Source organism: Lynx canadensis, chromosome X (genome assembly GCF_007474595.2).
Source record: "Lynx canadensis isolate LIC74 chromosome X, mLynCan4.pri.v2, whole genome shotgun sequence".
Taxonomy (NCBI): domain Eukaryota; kingdom Metazoa; phylum Chordata; class Mammalia; order Carnivora; family Felidae; genus Lynx; species Lynx canadensis.
In genome coordinates, this window is record NC_044321.2 from 20,230,091 (window position 1) to 20,249,878 (window position 19,788).

Genomic DNA, 19,788 nt, shown 5'->3' on the forward strand with positions numbered 1-19,788 from the left:
AACTCAGTTTGTTGTTGTTGTTGTTGTTGTTGTTGTTTTTACAGGAACAAAGCATCAGGAAAGCGAAGCAAGCTGAAATCTACCAGCAACTGAGCTTTCCATTTGAGAGCTGATTTTGACTGCATTCTCTGCTGCAACTTTTATTAAAATCATTCTCCACGCTACCTAATGTGATTCTTGTATCTTTTATTTCCTTATCCCACAGCGAAAATTACTATTCGGGGAAAAAAAATGACCAAATGAACTGACAGAGAGCAACCAAGAGGCCTGAATTCCAGAAGGTTTGAACAATCATTTCCAATTCTTTTACTAGATCATTGTACTTAATAACCCAAGTGCGATTCCTTACCATGCACTTGTGCCCGTACGTTCGCGTGTGCGCGCGCGCGTACACACACACACACACACACACACACACATACACACTTCTGTTCTCTGGACTGAGGTCCAGTCACTACACATCAGGCCACATACTCAAGAACAGGAAGTCATAAAACAGAAGATCTGACCTAGAGGAATTCATCCTTCTAACATTTCTTATCTTCCCTAGATCTCTGGTTCCTGAATCTCCACATGGGGGTTAATATCATCCACTGTCAGCCTTAGAAAGGATTTTTTGAGGATTTACATAAAAGTACGTTGAAATAAACTGAACAAGAAATATTACTCATGATCTTATCCATAATTTTGGGGGGGGGGCGTTGGTGAGGAAAGGCAACTTTCCTGAGTTTTCCTCCATGTCAGGAAGAAATGTCACTGTGGGTACAGTCCCTGTTCACCAATATCCCAGTGAAAGTCCTACAGCCATTCTATCCTGACTGCTCAAGAGGTTTTCTGTACACACAAAAAATTTTATAAGATTTAAGTATGCAATACCTGTTTTAAAAACAAAAATACAATTATTTCCTGGGAATCAAAGAACGACCTACATCCCAAACCCAATCTAGCCACAGAGTAAAGGCAGCCGTTGGCCACAGCCAGCATCCTGGGAAGACTTCTTATTGTAGCCCTCATGTGCTCGACCTCCAAATCATCCTCAAACCTGCTGCATCTGCATCCCGAGTGTGCCCAGAAGCCACATTCGTCTTACCACCTCCAGCACATTCACCTCCCCTCCTCTGGACTACTGCAGTGGCCTCCTGGCCAGGCTCTGGTTCCAGCCTTGCCCACCCCCAGCAGCTGTCCTCATCCACCAGAATGACCTTGAAACCTGCCCGACGGTCATTCTTGGGCTCAGAACCCTTCTCATCTCCCTCACAGTGAAAGGGAAAGTCTTCCAGGGGCCCACAGGCCACCACGAGTTCCACACCTCAGCCCATTCCTTGCCTCCGTGCTGTTCCTGAAGCCACCAAGAATGCTCCTGCTCAGGTCAGGACCTTGCACTTTGTATCCAATCTCAAACAGTAGTGCTCCAAATACCCACAGAGCTCGCTCCCTCCCTGGCCTCAAGGCTTCCCAGCCATCCAACAGAAATTGCCGTTTGGCAGTCGCCATCTTTTTCCCGCTTCACTTCTTGCCGTGGCACTCCTCATCATGGAACTCTCTTATTTTATTGTTGATGTTCTTCTACTAATATATATGCTCCCCGAAGAAAGGGACTTTTCTTTGTTTCATTTTCTGATGGCCCATAGTGGGCTTTTAACAAGTATTTATTGAATGAATTAATAGTGCCTGAAATATACAGATGCTCAATTAATGTTTATTATAATTTAAAATAACAGATATTTATCTGTAGGCACATTTCAACAACATTTATATATATATAATATATATATTTATATATATTTATATAAATATATATATTATATATATATATAATTAAGAGACTGGTGTATCTCTAGATACACATGTATACCTATACATCCTTCCTGAGATGTACAGACATATATAGAATACAATATGGAAAACATTGTAGTGGTTTATGTGACCCAAACACCATCAACCATGTGGTGGGCTCAAAAACTTTGATGAACATCAGAGTTGCCTAAGGAACGTGCTAAATATAAAGATGCTTGGGTCCCACTCGCCGAGATTTTGATTCAGTGGGTGCTATGGTCTGAATGTCTCCCCACAAATTCATTTGTTAAAATCTTAACTTCCAAAGGTCATATTTAGGAGGTAGGCCTTTGGTGCTTAACTCTTGAAGTTGGAACCCGCACGAATGGGATTAGTGCCCTTATAAAGGAGACTCCAGAGTGCTCCCTTAGAATGTTCGACCATGTGAGAGAACAGCAAGAAGGCAAGACCTATGAATCAGGAAGAGGGCCCTCACTAGAGGGACACCATGTTAGCACCTTGATCTTGGAGTTCCCAGCTTCCAGAACTGTGAGAAGTAAACTTGTGTTGTTTTTAAGCTAGCCAGTCTGGGGTGTCTTGTTTAGGAGACCAAATGAACTAAGATACTGAGTCTAGAGTAGGGCCTAGGCAGCTCTATTTTTGACAAGCTTCAGGGATAATTCTGATGTATGCAACATTCAAAAGCCCCTGAAGCATGTAATGAACATCTTGAGTAAAGAACCCAGCCTGTTTTTGAATCACTCATCACTCCAGTTTGGGGGGGTGGGTGGTGGGTGGCAGATAGTAGGGCCATAATGACTATGTTATACTGATTCATTGAATGCACTGATTTATGACTATAAATAGCAATTATTTATGGGCCAAGATACCCAATTTAAATATTGATCTAAGACTTCTTAAATATTCAGTTAGGACTTTATTAAAACACTACCTCAACAATCATACTGAGCAGAAATGGATTTCAGATCCATCAATTTTCTATTTTAAACAACACCAAACTAGGCTGGGTCATATCCTCCCTGCGTTTTGAACCTGCACCTGAGCAATATGGTATAACTTCTAGATGACCGAAATAACGGCCTCCTGACAGAACACGAAGAAAACAAACAGGATGTTTATGTCAGTCCGGGGTCCTATTTTCATATCCCAGGAGTGACCTCAAGAAGCAGCTGAACATGCTGACCAGTTATTGTCTAAACATTAATTACGCCCAAAGCAGCACTGTTGTTCCTGAATCTTGGCAAATGCACACTGACAACCAGATGGAGACCTCTGAGCAGTGATGCTCCATGGATGAATTCACTGAGTTACGTGGGAGCTCGTACTGTAGCTAACCTATACTGGCAGCTCACTATGTTCAAAATGAAATATTACCCGTACTCTGTAGGAGAGAAAATTTAACATAAGGAATCAATCAACTTTGGAACCAAACAGACTTGGGTTCTAATCCCAGCTCTGCTCCTTGCTACAAGGAAAATTACTCAGTCTCTTAAGATTCCATCAACTGTCTTTAAAACATGGCAAAGTTTTGAAAATTGAATATGATGATGTGAGGAGTAATGCTCAAAAACATTTGCCATTTTTTTAAGAGTAGTATGAAACCATTACTGTGGATATTCATTTGTGTTTGGGGCTATCTTCCTGTTCCCACTCCAAGCAGGTGTCCAGCCTCTTGGAAGAAACTCTCCCATGGAAGCTGTGAAGTTAAAGTTGCTGGTACACACGCCTGCCTTCCTGGCTGCTGTTTTCTCCAAGCCAGAACTCCTTAGAGGAATTCTGTAAGGAAAGAGACAAAGAGAGAGAAGATTCCTCCAAATGAGGAAGAGGCCAAAAGTCTGAGGATCCCACGAGCAGCAGGGGCTGGTGGCAGAGCCTCACGAGGGATGACGACATGGAGCCCCAGGCACTGGGATTCCACACACTGCAGGCTCAACAGTGCTGGGCTCGAGACTGGAAAGCCCTCTCTTGTTTCTGTAAACATTTTAACATCTCGTTGGACTCCGCAGAGGTGAAGAGGGCCCAACAAGGACTGAGAGACTATTTCCCACCAGTCAGGCAAAGCGGAGTCTTAGCAGAATATTTCATTTCAATTAAAGTACAAGACAGCATAAACCCAAGTCCGTGGAGTTTTTATGTCTACTATAGTAGGAATAGTGTCACCATTATTATTTTTTTATTCCCCTCCAATGAGGTAGAAGTAGGCATTGGGTGACTCATATCCTTAAAAACTGTTTTAGGGAAAAAATTCTAATATAAATTTTAATTTCTTGACTTATTTTTAAATGACACTAACTTTTTATTATTTAAGTGTTTATTCAAATTCTAGTTCACACTATAATATTAGTTTCAGGTGTACGTTATAGTGATTCAACAGTTCCATACAACACCCAGTGCTCATCAAGACAAGTGCCCTCCTTAATCCTCATCACCTATTTCACGTATCCCCCCCCCACCTCCCCTTTGGTAACCATCAGTTTGTTCTCTATAGTTAAGAATCTGTTTCTTGGTTCTCTCTCCCTCCCCTGACCCCCATGTTCATCTGTTTTGTTTCTCAAATTCCACATATGAGTGAAACCATATGGTATTTCTCTTCTCTGACTTATTTCACTTAGCGTAATACTGTCTAGCTCGATCCATGTTGTTGCAAACGGTAAGATTTCATTCTTTTTTATGGCTGAGTAATATTCCATTGTCTGTATATACCACGTCTTTATCCATTCATCAGTTGATGGACACTTGGGCCCTTTCCTTAATTTGGCTATTGTAGATAATGCTGCTATAAACATCAGGGTGCATGTATCTCTGTGAATTAGGATTTTTGTAATCTTTGAGAACAAAACTAGTAGTGTGATTGTTGGAGCATAGGATAGTTCTATTTTTACTTTCTGGGGAAACTTCATACTGTTTTCCAGAGTGGCTGCACCAACTTGCATTCCTACCAACAGTAGGAGAGGGTTCCCCTTTCTCTACCTCCCTGCCAACATCTGTTGTTTATTGTTAAATGATGTTACTTTCTTTTCATGCTTATTTTTGAGAGACAGAGAGAATGTACGAGCAGGGGAGTGGTGGGGACAGAGGATCTGAAGCAGGCTCTGCACTGACAGCAGAGAATCCAACGCAGGGCTCGAACTCATGAACCATGAGATCATGACCTGAGCCAAACCCAAGAGTTGGGCGTTTAACTGACTGAGCCACCCAGGCACCCCATGTTAGCAGTTAAATTAAAAAGAAAAAAGGGCTTTACAATTGGTAGTTTCAATTCGCTAAAATAATGTCAACAAGGTAAGCTTACATAAATGAATTTTCAAAGTATTACTGGTCATAATGCTTACAAAATTAGAAATCCAAGTATTATAATCATTGTACAAAACCATGGCATTTTGTGTCTGTTATTGCCTAAGGTTGAGAAATAGATTGTAGTACTACCACTTATCACAGTTTCTGGTCTTTGAATCAATTATTTCTACCAAATACCAAGTATTATGCCGCCTTTCTGTGCACTCACCCTGACCAGAGTGGTTTCATGAGCAAAGCCCATGCTCCACCCAGGGGAACCCCTACAACAAACCTACCCATAGATGTCAGGGGCCCCACAATTAATATAGCAGGTTCTTTCAATTCACCCTAAGCATTTTATTTGCTGACTACACACATCACTGCAAGGGCCAGTCTTTCAACCAACAACAAAAAACACCTATTTGTAAAAGACTCCCTAACTTTCCTCAGTACAGAATTGTCTGCCATTAAGGTGGTTTGTGACACTCAAGATAGTCTAAAAGTAATGGTCTTCAAACTAGGACACACATACCCCTGGGGATACACAAAGACTTTTCAAATGATATCCAAACACAAGAGGCTTTAAAGGACTCAATTTTCAGATCCTCAGCTTCCAAGGGTATATTTTCTTAAAATTAATGGTCCCAGAGAAAGCCTCTGTGTCCAAAACCACCCTTACTCCACTATGCAAAAGGAAGACACCATCCGAATCTTACTCTGTTGCTTGGCAAGGGGCAGGGGGTTAAGGCTTCAGGCCAAACCGAAGGGAAAGCTTGCTTAATGACTACTGCAAACACCATGAACCTCTAAAAGCTTCCTGTCCTAAAACATTTCTGTTACAGGTAAAGCCCGGTGTTACAAACTCATTATGGGAGAGTAAGGAATAATGCCAACTGTTGCCTAACAACTTTGCGTTTTCATTCCCCTAACTATTGTCAAAGGACATAAGGATCTTGAGCGATAAGACCCAGGAATTCAAAGCAAAAGGAGCAATGGAAAGAAATATTGAATGCTAAAATGGCTTTTTCATATGGTGAAGGGTAAGCATTTCCCCAGCTATTCTCAGCACTCACGGTGAGTCCCGGAAACGCCTTCTCTCTTTTAGTTCAGAGTAAGCATTTTTGCCAGCTATTCACTTCAAAATCAACTGCACAAGGCAAAGCTGCACAGGCTGATACTGCTGCATTTTAGAAATGTAGCTGGAATATTTTCTAGAATTATCATTTTTTTCAAAATACATTGGAATAAACATGTAGATAAAACATTTACATGCTTTTTTTCATATTTCATATGCATGCATTTTAAAAGGAAGTTAAAATCTATTTTATCAGATCACATTATAAAATATTTATTCCATTTACAGATAATGCTTATCCTATTTCTTCTTCTAAAAGGTGTATTATTTTATACCTTCTCCTACACAAAATATCTACTGCCAATTTATTTTTTTAGTAGTATATTCCCTTTCCTATTCTTAAATACACAGGAGAAGTATGTATACCCATGGTGTCTAATAAAGATAGATTATTTCTGATTTTTACATTTGATTTTATTTAATTTTTCCCAAAAGTCAAACACCAGAGTTTAAGTACACACACACACACACACACACACACACACACACACACATCGGTATTTAGAGAAGGAATAACAGGTCTTTTTACCATACGTCTCTCCTTATGAATATGGTATTATTTTACTTATAAATTACACTGCATCACTATAAATTAAGCATAGTGATTTGTTGTCTTGTTTGTAACTTATTATATTAGAGCTATATATCATTTTAATCTTGACTGATTCTATTTTATACAACGCATTTTATAATGTATTTCTCAGTGTTTTTTATAAGACTTCCTGAAATACATTAACATATTTGAATTGAAAAGAATTTTTCTTAGTTTCTAGGTTTTTGGCAGGTTTGACAGTGGGGACTAGCTTGGTTACTTAGGTTAGATGGTGTTTTCTGCAGATTTAGTAAACAAAAACCACAGCCCCAAGGTTTTTTGGGTTTTTTCTAAGTTTTAAGAAAATGATAAAACCATTTTATCAAAGATTAGTGGATTGACAACAGTGTAATGAAATTACCAATATTTCCATTTCCCCACCCCTTTCTCAATGTATCTGGTTAAATAAGTTGCTTTCAAGTAAAAGAGTAAAGGTTAGAATTAAGAACCATTTGGTAAGTCTTGGTAAAGCCTTTTTGTTATACTTCCCAGAAAAAAAGAAAGCCAATGATTCTAATAGCTTGGAACACATCTTCCTGTGGGTCGGGTCATTTCTAATCCATTGCTTGCCTCAAATTCCGAAGAGAACCTTAATAAATTGTCACTTGATAGACCATTACAATTATTTTGTTGACAACAATAAATTCTTTTTGTGATACACAGCAAATAATTCAGGAGTTCAAAGACTGAGTGGCATCACTCTAACAAATTTCTTCCATTCCTGTCTAGATATTTGTGTAAACAAAATACTTCAGCACTGATATCTATAATAAGGAAAAATAGGAATAAACTCAGTGTTAAACCCTGTCTCATTCTAGCAGTGATATATTCATCCACAAATCACAAAATCCCAATCATTTCATTTAAATGTTAGAGAACAGTGAACAGGAAAAATTCCAAAGAAAAACAATCTCAGGGCAAGCTAGAGGGAAAAAGCACCTTAGCTATAGACGAACAAGGATAAAAATTACAATAATGTCTCCACAGAAACAATGCAAGCAAGAGGAGAATGGAGTGAAATATTCAGTGTTGAGAGAAAAACTCCAACCAACCTAGAATTCTGCACCCTGTAAAATTATCCTTCAAAAGAGAAGAAATAAAGACCTCCTCAGACAAACAAAAATTGAGGGAATTTGTTGCGAGTAGACCTGCCTTGCAAGCAATGTTTTAAAAATTTCTTCTTTAAAATAAAAGTTATTTAGGGATAAAGAAAATGATGTAGGTCAGCAATTCAAATCTACATAAAGAAAGGAGAAGCATTCAAGAACCAATAAGGTAAGAGCAAACATTTCATTTCTCTTATTCTTAATTCATCTGGTAACAGTTTGTTCAAAATAATAACCACAACAATATATTCAGTTACGAATGAATGACTGTAATGACACAAGGAATGAGAGGGAGGGGTAAGAAATATTTTGTTTTTATAAGGTACTTGCACTACTAGTAAAATGTTGTTTGAAAGTGGACGTGGGTTAGTTTAGACTATAAATTACAAACTCTAGGGCAACCACTAAAAAAGTGAAAAAAGAAGTGTAATTGATATGCTAAGAAAGGAGAGAAAATGGAATCATATCAAATGCTCAATTAAAACCACAAAAGGCAGGGGCACCTGGGTGGCTCAGTTGGTTGGGCTTCCGACTTCAGGTCAGGTCATGATCAGGTCAGTGGGTTCAAGCCCCGCGTCAGGTTCTGTGCTGACAGCACAGAGCCTGGAGCCTGCATCAGATTCTGTGTCTCCCTCTCTCTCTCTCTGCCCCTCCCCCACTCATGCTCTGTCTCTCTCTGACTCTCAAAAATGAATAAATGTTAAAAATAAATTTTAAACCAGGCAGAGGCTACTGGGTGACTCAGTCAGTTAAGTGTCCGACTTCGGCTCAGGTCATGATCTTGCAGTTCATGAGTTTGGGCCCCGCATCAGGCTCTGTGCTGCCTGCTTCGGATTCTGTGTCTCCCTCTCTCTCTGCCCCTCCCCCACTCAGGTCTCTGTCTCTGTCTCTCTCTCTCAAAAATAAATAACATTAAAAAAACACAAAAGGCAGAACAAGTGTCAAAGACGGAAGCAGAAACAAAACACAAAGGCAACAAGTAGAAAACAAAAAATATTGTATATATTAAAGCAACTATTTAAATAATCACTTGGAACATGTACAGTCTACATTTATCAATTATAAGACAGAGATTGTAGATCAAAAAATAAGACCCAACTGTATGTTGTCTGTAAGAAACCCACTTTAAATATGAAAACATATATACATTAAAGGTAAAGGAATCAAGAAAGATAACAGCATGCTAACGCTAATCAAAAAAAGTGGAAACAGGGGCGCCTAAGTGGCTCAGTCGGTTAAGCGTTGGACTCTTGACTTGGGCTCAGGTCATGATTGCACAGTTCATGAGTTCAAGCCCTGCATTGGCTCAGCACTGTCAGCACAGCTCTCTCTCGCTTGCTCTCTCTCTCTCTCTCTAACCCTCCGCCACTTGCACTTTCTCTCTCCCTCTCAAAATGAATACATAAACTTAAAAAAAATGGAAATACTGTTTGAGTATGTCCTTTTAAAAAAAGGTGAAAATAGCTACATCCATTTCAGACAGAGTAGACTCTAGAGCAAGGAAAGTTATCAAGAAGAAAGGAGCATTATATAATGATAAAAGTGTCAATAATCCACGAAGACATAGAAACCTTTAATGTGTACGTGCCTAGCAACCGAGAGTCAAAATATATGAGGCAAAAACTGAGAGAAATGCAAGGAAACACAGATGAATCCACTATAAGAGTTGGAAATTTTAATACCCTCTATGAGAAATGGACAGACCTAGCAGGCAGAAAATGAACAAGGACATAGTTTAAGTCAACAGCACCGTCAATCAGCTGAATAAAATTAATACTACAGACTACTTCATCCAACCACAGCAGAATACACATCGTTCTCAAGCTCACATGGAGCATTCACCAAAACAGACAACATTATGGGCCATAAAACATACCATAACACATTTATAAGAATAGAAATCAGGGGCACCTGGGTGGCTCAGTTGGGTGAGCATCTGACTTTGGCTCAGGTCATGATCTCATGGTTCGTGGCTTTGAGTCCCCCATTGGGCTCACTGCTGTCAGCACAGAGCCCACTTCAGATCCCCTGTCTCCTTCTCTCTCTGCCCCTCCCCCCTCTCAAAAATAAGTAAACATTAAAAAAAAGAATAGAAGGCATACAATGTCTGCTCTCAGACCACAATGGAATTAAGTTAGATATCAATAATGAAAACATAGGTGGAAAATCCCAAAATACTTGGAGATTAAATAGAACACTTTTTTTTGATGTTTATTTTTATTTTTGAGAGATAGAGACAGAGCATGAGTGGGGGAGGGGCAGAGAGAGAGGAAGACACAGACCCCAAAAGCAGGCTCCAGGCTCTGAGCTGTCAGCGCAGAGCCCTACGTGGGGCTCAAACTCACGGAGATCACGTGAGATCATGACCTGAGCCGAAGTTGGACGCTTAACCGACTGAGCCACCCAGGCGCCTCTAAATAACACACTTCTAAATAACACATGGGTAAAAAAATAAATCTCAACAGAAGTATTTAAATATTTTGAAGTAAATGAAAATGAAAACACAGCTTATCAAAATGTGTGGAATTCAGGGGGAAAAGCTTAGAGGGAGATTTATAGCATTAAGTGCATATATTAGAAAAAAATAAAGCGTAAAAAGCCTAGATATCTAAAGTCAATAATCTAAGATTCCACCTTAGGAAACTAGAAAAAGAAGAGCAACTTAAATCCAGAGTGAGCATAAGAAATAATAAAAATCAGAACAGAAACTAATGAAATAGACAACAGGAATCAATAGAGAAAATCAATGAACCCAAAAGCTGGTTCTTCCGAAATATGAATAAAATTTATAAACCTCTGGTTAAGCTAAGAAAAAAAGAGAAAACACACAAATTATTAATATAGGATATTAAAGAGGGGACATTTTTGCAAATCTTGGGGCCAGTGAAAGGATAATAAAGGACTATTATGAGCAACTCTGTGCCCACGAATTTGGTAACCTACACGAAATGGACCAATTCCTTGAAAGACACAAGCTGTCAAAATTCATACTAGAAGAAATACACAATCTGAATAGGCCTATATCTATTAAAAAATTGCATCAATATCTAATAACCTTCCAAAAGAGAAAACACCAGGCCCAGATGGGTTCACTGGTGAATTCTACCAGACACTTAAGGAATAAACTATAGCAATTCTCTACAATCTCTTCCAGAAGACAGAAGCAGAGGGAATACCTCCTAACTCATTCAATGAGGCCAGTACTAACCTAATACCAAAATCAAACAAAGACATTGCAAGAAAAGAAAACTCAGACCAAGTTCTCTCATGAACATAGATGCACAACTCTTCAACAAAAAACATCAAATCCAACAATGTGTCAAAAGAATTATATACCATGACCATGAAAAGACCATCTCTTTTCAACAAATGGTGATAAAAAAAACCTGGACACCACAGGCAAAACAAAATTACTCTAGACACAAATCTTATACTCTTCACAAAAATTAACTCAAAATGGTTCATAGATTTAAATGTAAAATGCAGAAGTATAAAACTCCTAACAGAAAAGCTAGACGACTTCGGGTATGGCAGTAATTTTTTAGATACAACATCAGAGACATAATTGGTAAACTGGACTTAGTTAAAATTAAAAACTGTGGCTCTGTGAAAGACAATGTCAAGGAAATGAGAAGATAGAACACAAACTGAGAGAAAATATTTGGAAAAGATAAAGGACTGCCGTCCAAACTATACAAGGAGGACTTAAAACCCAACAAAAAGAAAATGAACAACCAGATTAAAAAATGACAGAAGATCTGAACACACACCTCACTAAAGAAGATACACAGATGGCAAGTAAGCATATAAAAAGATGTTCAACATACGTCACCAAGGATTGCCAAATAAGACAACAATGAGATACCACTACATACCTATTAAAGTGGCCAAAATGCAAAACATCAACACCATCAAATGCTGGTGAAGATATGGAGAAATGGCAATTATCATGCACCTGCTTCAGGAAATGCAACATGGTACAGCCACTTTGGAACAGTTTGGCACTTTCCTACAAAACTTAACACACTCTTAACATACAATCCAGCAATAATGCTCTTGGGCAAAGAAGTTGAAAACCTATGTCAACGTAAAAATTTGCACATGGGTGTTTATGGCAGCTTTATTCATAATTGCCAAAACTTGGGAGCAATTAAGGTGACCTTCAGTAAGTAAATGGATCAACTGTGGTACATCCAGACACTGAAGTATTATTCAGCAGTACAAAGAAGTGAACTAACAAGCCATGAAATACATGGAGGAACTTTAAATGCATATTACTATGGGCAGTGAGGAGGGCACTTGTTGGGATGAGCAGGGGGTACTGTACGGAAACCAATTTGTCAATAAATTATATTAAAACTAACTAATTAAATAAATGCATATTACTAAGTGAGAAAAAAGCCAAGCTGACAAAGGTACATAATGTATACTTCCAATTACATGGCGTTCTGGAAAAAAACAAACTATACAGATGGTAAGAAGTGGTTGCCATGGGCCGGGAGGAGAGAAGGATGAATAGGCAGAGCACAGGGAATTTTTAGGGCAGTAAAACTAATTTCGTACAGTATTACAATGGTGGATACACGTCATTATACATTTGCCAAAACCCACAGAGTGTACAATACCCAGAGTGAAGTCTAATGTAAACTATGGACTTTGCTTGATAATGGCGTGTCAACGTGGGTTCTGTGGACTGTCACAAATGTTTCACTCTGGTGGGGGATGTTGACAGTGGTGGAGGCTATGCATGTTGGGCTATGTGGGAATTCCCTGTACTTGCTGCTCAATTTTGCTGTGAACGTGAAACTTCCCTTAAAAAAAGTTTATTGATTTTTGAAAATGTCAATATTGATAATATTATAGAAATTACATCTTTCACAAGTATTTAAACTTAGGACAGAAAATTTTAGATGTCAACTTACAAATTTGCAAGAAAAGGGGCGCCTGAGTGGCTCAGTCGGTTGGGTGTCCGACTCCGGCTCAGGTCATGCTCTCACAGTCCCTGAGTTCAAGCCCCGCATAGGGCTCTGTGCTGACAGCTCAGAGCCTGGAGCCTGCTTCAGATTCTGTGTCTCCCTCTCTCTCTTCCCCTCCCCTGCTTGCACTCTGTCTCTCTCTCTCTCTCTCTCTCTCTCTCTCTCTCTGTCTCTCTCTCTCTCTCAAAAATCAATACAACATTTAAAAAAATTTTTTTTTAATTTGCGAGAAGGTATATAGTTTTTCAAAATTCTTTTAGGGTTTGTGGGGAACAAAGTTTGAAGACTCCTAGTCTAAGACAATGGTTTTCAACAAGGGCCTCATCATCCCCTATGAAGCCATTTCTGGAAATTTATGGGGCATCTTTCGTTGTCACAGTGGCTGAAGACAGCTACTGGCATTTAGTGGCAAGAGCGCCAATGAAGCTAAACATCTTGCAAGGGGTGGAGCAGCTCCAGAGGAGATTTTTACCACAACACGCAGGATTTGCGAGTGCCCCTGCATAATTATTTTAAGCCATTTGAGTCTAGAACTTTGTTTTACATATAATCGCACAGTATTTCTGGAATAGCTGTGATAGAGGCTGAATTTTGGAGGAAGACAACTACCACACACAAAGGGAGACCATACTTTCTCTCATCCACACTTTTACCAAAATGTGTTTGCCATGGCAATGCCACTCATGGTGACCGAGCTCCGATACCACACACCCCTCTATCACCTTTAACATGATCACCTAGAGCCATGGCTAGCGTTCCCACATGTGACCCACATCTAACCACCTCCAAACTTGGGTCACCAAAACACTGCAGAGGTCTCCCAGGGGCCTCAGCAGCATCGGACCACACTCCGGATGGTAGCGTTCTTTCCAGAAATGGCTTTCCACTCAAGATAAAAAGAAATGAAGAAGAGATGGGTTCTCTGCCTGCCTTGGGTTTCCTCTGCATGTCCAGTAATCGTTGCCTTTTATCATCTCTTCCTTCTGGAAAGAACTCCGTTCAATAACCACGTGCTCACCATCCTCAGTAAAATGTGCAGAAAGGTGCCTCTCAAATATCCAAAAGGTAGTCTTAAACTCAGAGAAGGTAACAAAATATTTTTTAAAAAGAGAGGCACAGTCTCTTACCAGCACCTTTTCCTTCACTGTACAGGCGTGAGGGTTGATGGTGCCTGATTCATGTAATGGCATAAAATCTGATCACAATGAAAGGATATGGTGCTTCCAGAAGCTACAAGGTGAGATACAGGTCTCCCTAGTCAGCCACTATTCCTTTTACCCAAACTGAAATCAGTAGGCATTCTGGAGGGGGGAAATTTCAATCCACATCTAACCACCCTTCTTCCAGAAGCTTATGAACTAACTCATTTCCTTCATTGTGAACTAGGATCACCCAGGCATATCAATCTCCATTTCTTTAACACACTGTATATAAATGCCATTAATTGGGGTTGTTGTAAGCAACAACCATTAGCTCAACATCATCCCAAAACCTGTGGGCCATACAAAGGAAACAGACAATGACTTTGTTTACCCTCAATCATTCTTAAGCCCCAGCTCTCTATGCTTTGAAATCAGAATAATATTGCTTTTCTCCTAGCCCTCTAGAAAATTTTAGAAACAGAAATTGGTTCATGCGTCAATCACAAGAAGAAAGGCATTAGTGGAAAACATGAAGCCGTTGCACATGGTGGTGTTATTAGTCTGTCCCTCTCTGGGAATCAGTGGTGTATAATCCCATGAAGTAATTTCCCCTATGGCTTTTTAAACATCCGTTTAAATTTCAGGCAGCAAACAAGTGAGCCAGTATTGGCTGAATTGGGAGTAATAACAATGTGAGATTTTAATAATGGAACTCTGAAAGGGGTCCTTTTCAGGGAGCACATTATAAAGGAATTTTCTAGACAAAGAGAAAAAGCAAATCTTACCTCCAACCAACAAGTAGCTGTTGGGAAACAGTGTTTTTGCTTGCATAAGTGCCCTTGCATGACCTGAGTGGAAGAGGTCAAATATTCCATCGGCATAAACTCTGACAGGCCTGTCAACTGTGGGAGAAAGAAAGTATCATCAACAGAACTTCAGAGTAAGGAAGCCCAGTTACCTGATTCTTCCAACATCAGTTGAGCACTTTAAGAAAGTTTACGTGGATAAAACACAAGGTCTGTGTACCATCAGTCTCTTATTGGTGCATGCAATTACTTCATTCTTGAGTCTGGCAGCGCTGAGTGAGGGCTCCCAAGACCTGTGCCCAAAGGCAGTGCTGTGCAGGGGTCTGCTCATTCTGCTTAGAGAGACGTGTGCATCTGTCCTCCCAACTCCAAGTCATTTTGGCAGCCTGAAATCAGCTGGGGTAGTATTTACACCACAGAAATTGGCAAACGCTACAAATCTGGGCGTATTTCTCTCCGGAGGGCCAACCGTTCAACATTTACCAGCATACCCTGCACAAAGGTCACTACCTAACCTCTCTGGCATCATAAGGGATGGGGGCAGGGCATGTGCCCCAAAGACAGAAGAATCAGGGTGCAAAAGTTACATGTGGGGGTGGTCCCCAGGGTTGCCGGCCAGCGACCAACACTACAGTTCCTCTGAGGGAGAAAGGTCAAGAGTGAAGTGGCCTCAAGAGATATTCTCACTGTGGCATATGGTATTCTGGGAGGAGCCATTCCATGATGAAGAGGGACACAGTTTATCACAGCTCCTGGGAGCCAGGAGACTGTACCAGAAACTACAGGATGACACTTGGCTGAGAAAGCCCAAAGACCCACCCCCTCAAGTAAGATGGAGACACAGTGGGGAGAGGGGTTGAGTGACAACTTTTACCCATTCTGGACTCTCAACAAAGGAACTACAAAGTGAAAATATGGCAAACTACAAGCTAAATATGGCAAACTGAACATATACACATTTATCTCTACTTCTTCCCAAATACAAGAATTACAGAGAAAGACTTAAAAAGGTACAATCCCCCCCAAAAAAATTGTAAAAAATTAAAAGGTTTAATTCCCCAAGGGCAGAGGAAACAACAAAGGCAATGACAGTAGATGAGAGAAGTCCACAACATTTTGGCAAGTTGATTGTCAAACGCTTAGTGTCTAAAGGAAATAAGAATCAGGGTTAGGGCAGGTAGGGAAAGGGACTGTTGAGTTGTTAGGCTTATAAAAAAAACCTAGGAGTCCTACTGATTTTTAAAACTACCTACATGTATTCTAATGATGTTGTAAAAATAAATTAAAAAAAAAAAGAAATCAATGCAAGCTTCTGTTGAATGATCTGTAAGACAGATTTAAAATTGTGATGATTTCTTGATGTAGTATAACTTCATTAATTTGGAATATAAATTAAAAGGAATGTTCCATTAATAGATTCAGATGGTACAATGTTTCTAATAAATTAAATTTCTCTAATAAAAAAAACTCAAGAGACTTTATGTCAGATAGGGAATTGCAATTATTCCCAATTATACACCATCTTGAACAAACAGAATTGCCTTCACAGGATTATACCGGATTCTAAATAAGCCATGGTAAATAGAAAACGCTTTGAAATAACAAACTGTCTAATGAGGGATCCTTGGTTTCAATGCTCTTATTCAATTTGAATTCAATTGAGGAAAATTTGTTTTAAGATATAAATCCCAGGGGAAAGCAGATGGCAGTTTTGCAAAACTTTTTGTTATTGATTCAGAGGTGATCAAGATAAATGAATTCAGGAAGCAGGGAGGAAAGAAAAGTAAAGAAAGATGACATAATTACCAAGAGAAAGACCATTTAGTAAATCTTTGAAGAGTATTTGTGGGGTTGATTTTGCAATACGCTCACTTTTTAAAATCGTAGTGTGTCAGCAATTTCCAGACTGGGAAACCATGTGGGCCCAAAAGAAAAAAAAAACAAAAAACACCCCCCCCCCCAAAACCAATCTCTTCAACAAAGGAGCACTTCAAGAAAAAAAAAAAAAGACAAAGATGGAAGTGGGTGTGCAGATTAGAGATTTAAAACACTTTCCAACATACCGAACGTATAGATATTATTTGGATTTGGGTTCAAAACAACTATAAATAAACGATGACATAAGGTAACTGGAAATTGGAACACTGCTTATTTGGTGATATTAAAGAATTACTGTTATTTTTTAGGTGCGATAATGGTATAGGGGTCATGCTTTGAAAAACTGGGTTTTTAAGACATGTATACAGAAATACTTATGGATGTAATGATAGAAAGCTTAGGACGTTGTTTCAAATAATTCAAGAGGGGGCAGAGGATGCGGGCATGCGGGGGCAAGACCAGCATTGGTGGGTGGGCGTTAGGTATAGATAACAGACACATGAAGGTTCATTATATTGTTCTACTTTTGTGTATGTTTGAAATGCTCTATAATAACTTTTTTAATACAGTGTGGCTTTTTTTAGTTTGTATGCTTATTTGTTTTGATCTTTTGTTTCAGGTTTTTCTGGACATCCTTTTAGGCACTTGGGAATTCTCCAGGGCATTTATGTTGGGAACCACTGGCCTGTGAAGCTGGGGGTTTTGTGATGATCACAAGTGAGAACACAACTATTCCACGGCCATGGTGGAGAGACCTTAGGGTGGGTCCCAGGGATCCCTGCCTCCTGGTGTTCATGCCTTTGTGTGATTTCCTCCCTTTGAAATGTGACCGGGACCTGGAAGTTTTCTAACCAGTTGAATATGGCAAACACGATGGATGGCACTCCTATAATTATGTTATCGTAGAGAAGGTTCCATACTGCTAGCGGACTCACTCTCTCTTGGTGGCTTTGAAGATGCCAGCTATCATGTTGTGAGAGGGTCACATGGTAAGGAACTGCAGGTGACCTCTAGGAGCTGAAGGTGGCCTCCGGCTTACAACCAGCAAAAAGCTAGATCTTTAGTTTTACCATTGCAGGCAAACAACCCGTGTGAGCTCAGAAGCAGATCTATCACCATCAAGCCTCCAGATGAGAAATGGGCCCTGGGTAACACCTTGAATACAACCTTGTAAGACCCTGAGCGGAAGACTCAGCTAAGCCAGGCTCCCAGCCCACAGAAATTATGACATAATCAATCTGCATTGTTTTAAGCCACTAATTCTGTGGCAATATGTTATGCAGCGTAGAAAATAAATACAATGGCATCATAAATTTTCTTCCCACAGACTATTATAAATTTTTATAAGTATTCCAAATAAATTCCTATTAATCCTGAACTGACAGAGTAAAGTCAATCAGATAAATGTGATGTTCTGATAAAATGCCTATCTGTACGCCACAGGCTGATGGCCAAGTTTCAAATAATTTCAATATAATAAACTACACCCAACACCAAAAGGATGCTGAATATGTGCTTGAGAATCAGGGATGCAAATGATGACCACAGTATAGCACTGTGGGAAAATCTCATCATTTTAACTGCTTGGATCTTATAATCCAAATTTTCTAACTTATTCAGCACTTATACACAAATGAAATGGTTAAGGGGGCTATGCCTGCCTCACATCTCACACCATATATGAAAATTAACTCCAAATGGATCATAGACCTAAATGTATGAGCTAAAGCTGTGAGGCTTCTAGAAGAAAACAGGAGAGAATCTTAGTGAGTATGGGTTTGGCAAAAATTTCTTGAATAGGGCCCTAAAGGACACACCATAAAGCTAAATAAATAAATAAATAAATAAATAAATAAATAAATAAAATTGGGCCTTACTTCAAAACTCACATCTTTACATTTTTACAAAAATTCATACACTGGAAGAAAATATTTGCAAAATGTCTATCTAAGACTTGTGTCTAGAATACAAAAGAACTGCCAAAACTCAATAATGAGACAAATACCTCATTTTAAAAAGGGCAAGAATATTGAACAGACACTTCACACACATACACACACACACACACACACACACACACATATATATATATATATATATGGCAAATAAGCTCATGAAAAGATCTTCAATATCACTGGTTATCGGGGAAATGTAAATTAAAGCGGGAGTGATATACTACTTCATGTCCCTAGAATGGGAAAGAATTTAAAAACATATCAACCATACCGGGGCGCCTGGGTGGCTCAGTTGGTTAAGCATCTGACTTCGGCTCAGGCCACGATCTGGTGGTTTGTGGGTCCAAGCCCCATGTTGGGCTGTGTGCTAACAGCTTGGAGCCTAGAGCCTACTTCAGATTCTGTGTCTCCCTCTCTGTCTGCCCCTCCCCTGCTCACTCTCTGTCTCTCTCTCCAAAATAAATAAACATTAAACGATTTTTTAAATAAACACTTAAAAAATCAAACAAAACTTCATTGCCCTTTCTTCGAACTCATGGTGCCTTCTAGAAAACTACATTCCAATATAAATTTTTTAAAAAGAGAGATTGGTACTAAACATCTACTAATTATGGTAACTAGTATTGTTTTTGTGTACAACTGACGTGTAAGAAGGGTGGCAGAAAAATTAATCTTTAAAGATCTAATAGTTACATATTTTCTCAAGTTTATGATAGCTTTATGTAAACTTTCTAATTTCCTTCTACTTATAGCCCAGCATTTACTGACAGTGATTGATGTTTACTTTCTCAATACATTAAATTTAAATTTTTTAAAAAGTATATTTAAAGAAAAATTAAGTAAATTATAGTACAGGTGCACACAAATAAGGCAAAATTCATTAAGGTAGTTCTTGAAAAATTAATTTGGCAAACTACACACCGTGGAAATGGAACAATACAAATCCCCCTTCGAGAGGGAAAATAGGCAATTAGAACTAAATGTCCTTTGAAGAAAAAAGGCAGCTCTACTGAAAAGGGACCTATGAAATAATCACTTGGACTTTGTGTGAAGACAGAGGAGAGATTCGCGGTCTCCGGATACGTACGAAACCCTGTAGGTTGACAGTTATACAAACGCACTAGC

The 19,788-nt window shown here is 39.2% G+C and overlaps 1 protein-coding gene across 5 annotated transcripts in view; it reads right to left on the reverse strand.

Annotated features, from left to right (window-relative positions):
- The window catches only part of PCYT1B (phosphate cytidylyltransferase 1, choline, beta), a 125,696-nt gene that overhangs the window by 48,797 nt on the left and 57,111 nt on the right, over nucleotides 1-19,788 (reverse strand). For all 5 annotated transcript variants that reach the window (XM_030306180.1, XM_030306177.1, XM_030306179.1 and 2 more), the window contains one exon: nucleotides 14,810-14,926. In XM_030306180.1, coding sequence (XP_030162040.1) covers nucleotides 14,810-14,926 — 117 coding nt within the window. The remainder of the gene's footprint in view (nucleotides 1-14,809; nucleotides 14,927-19,788) is intronic.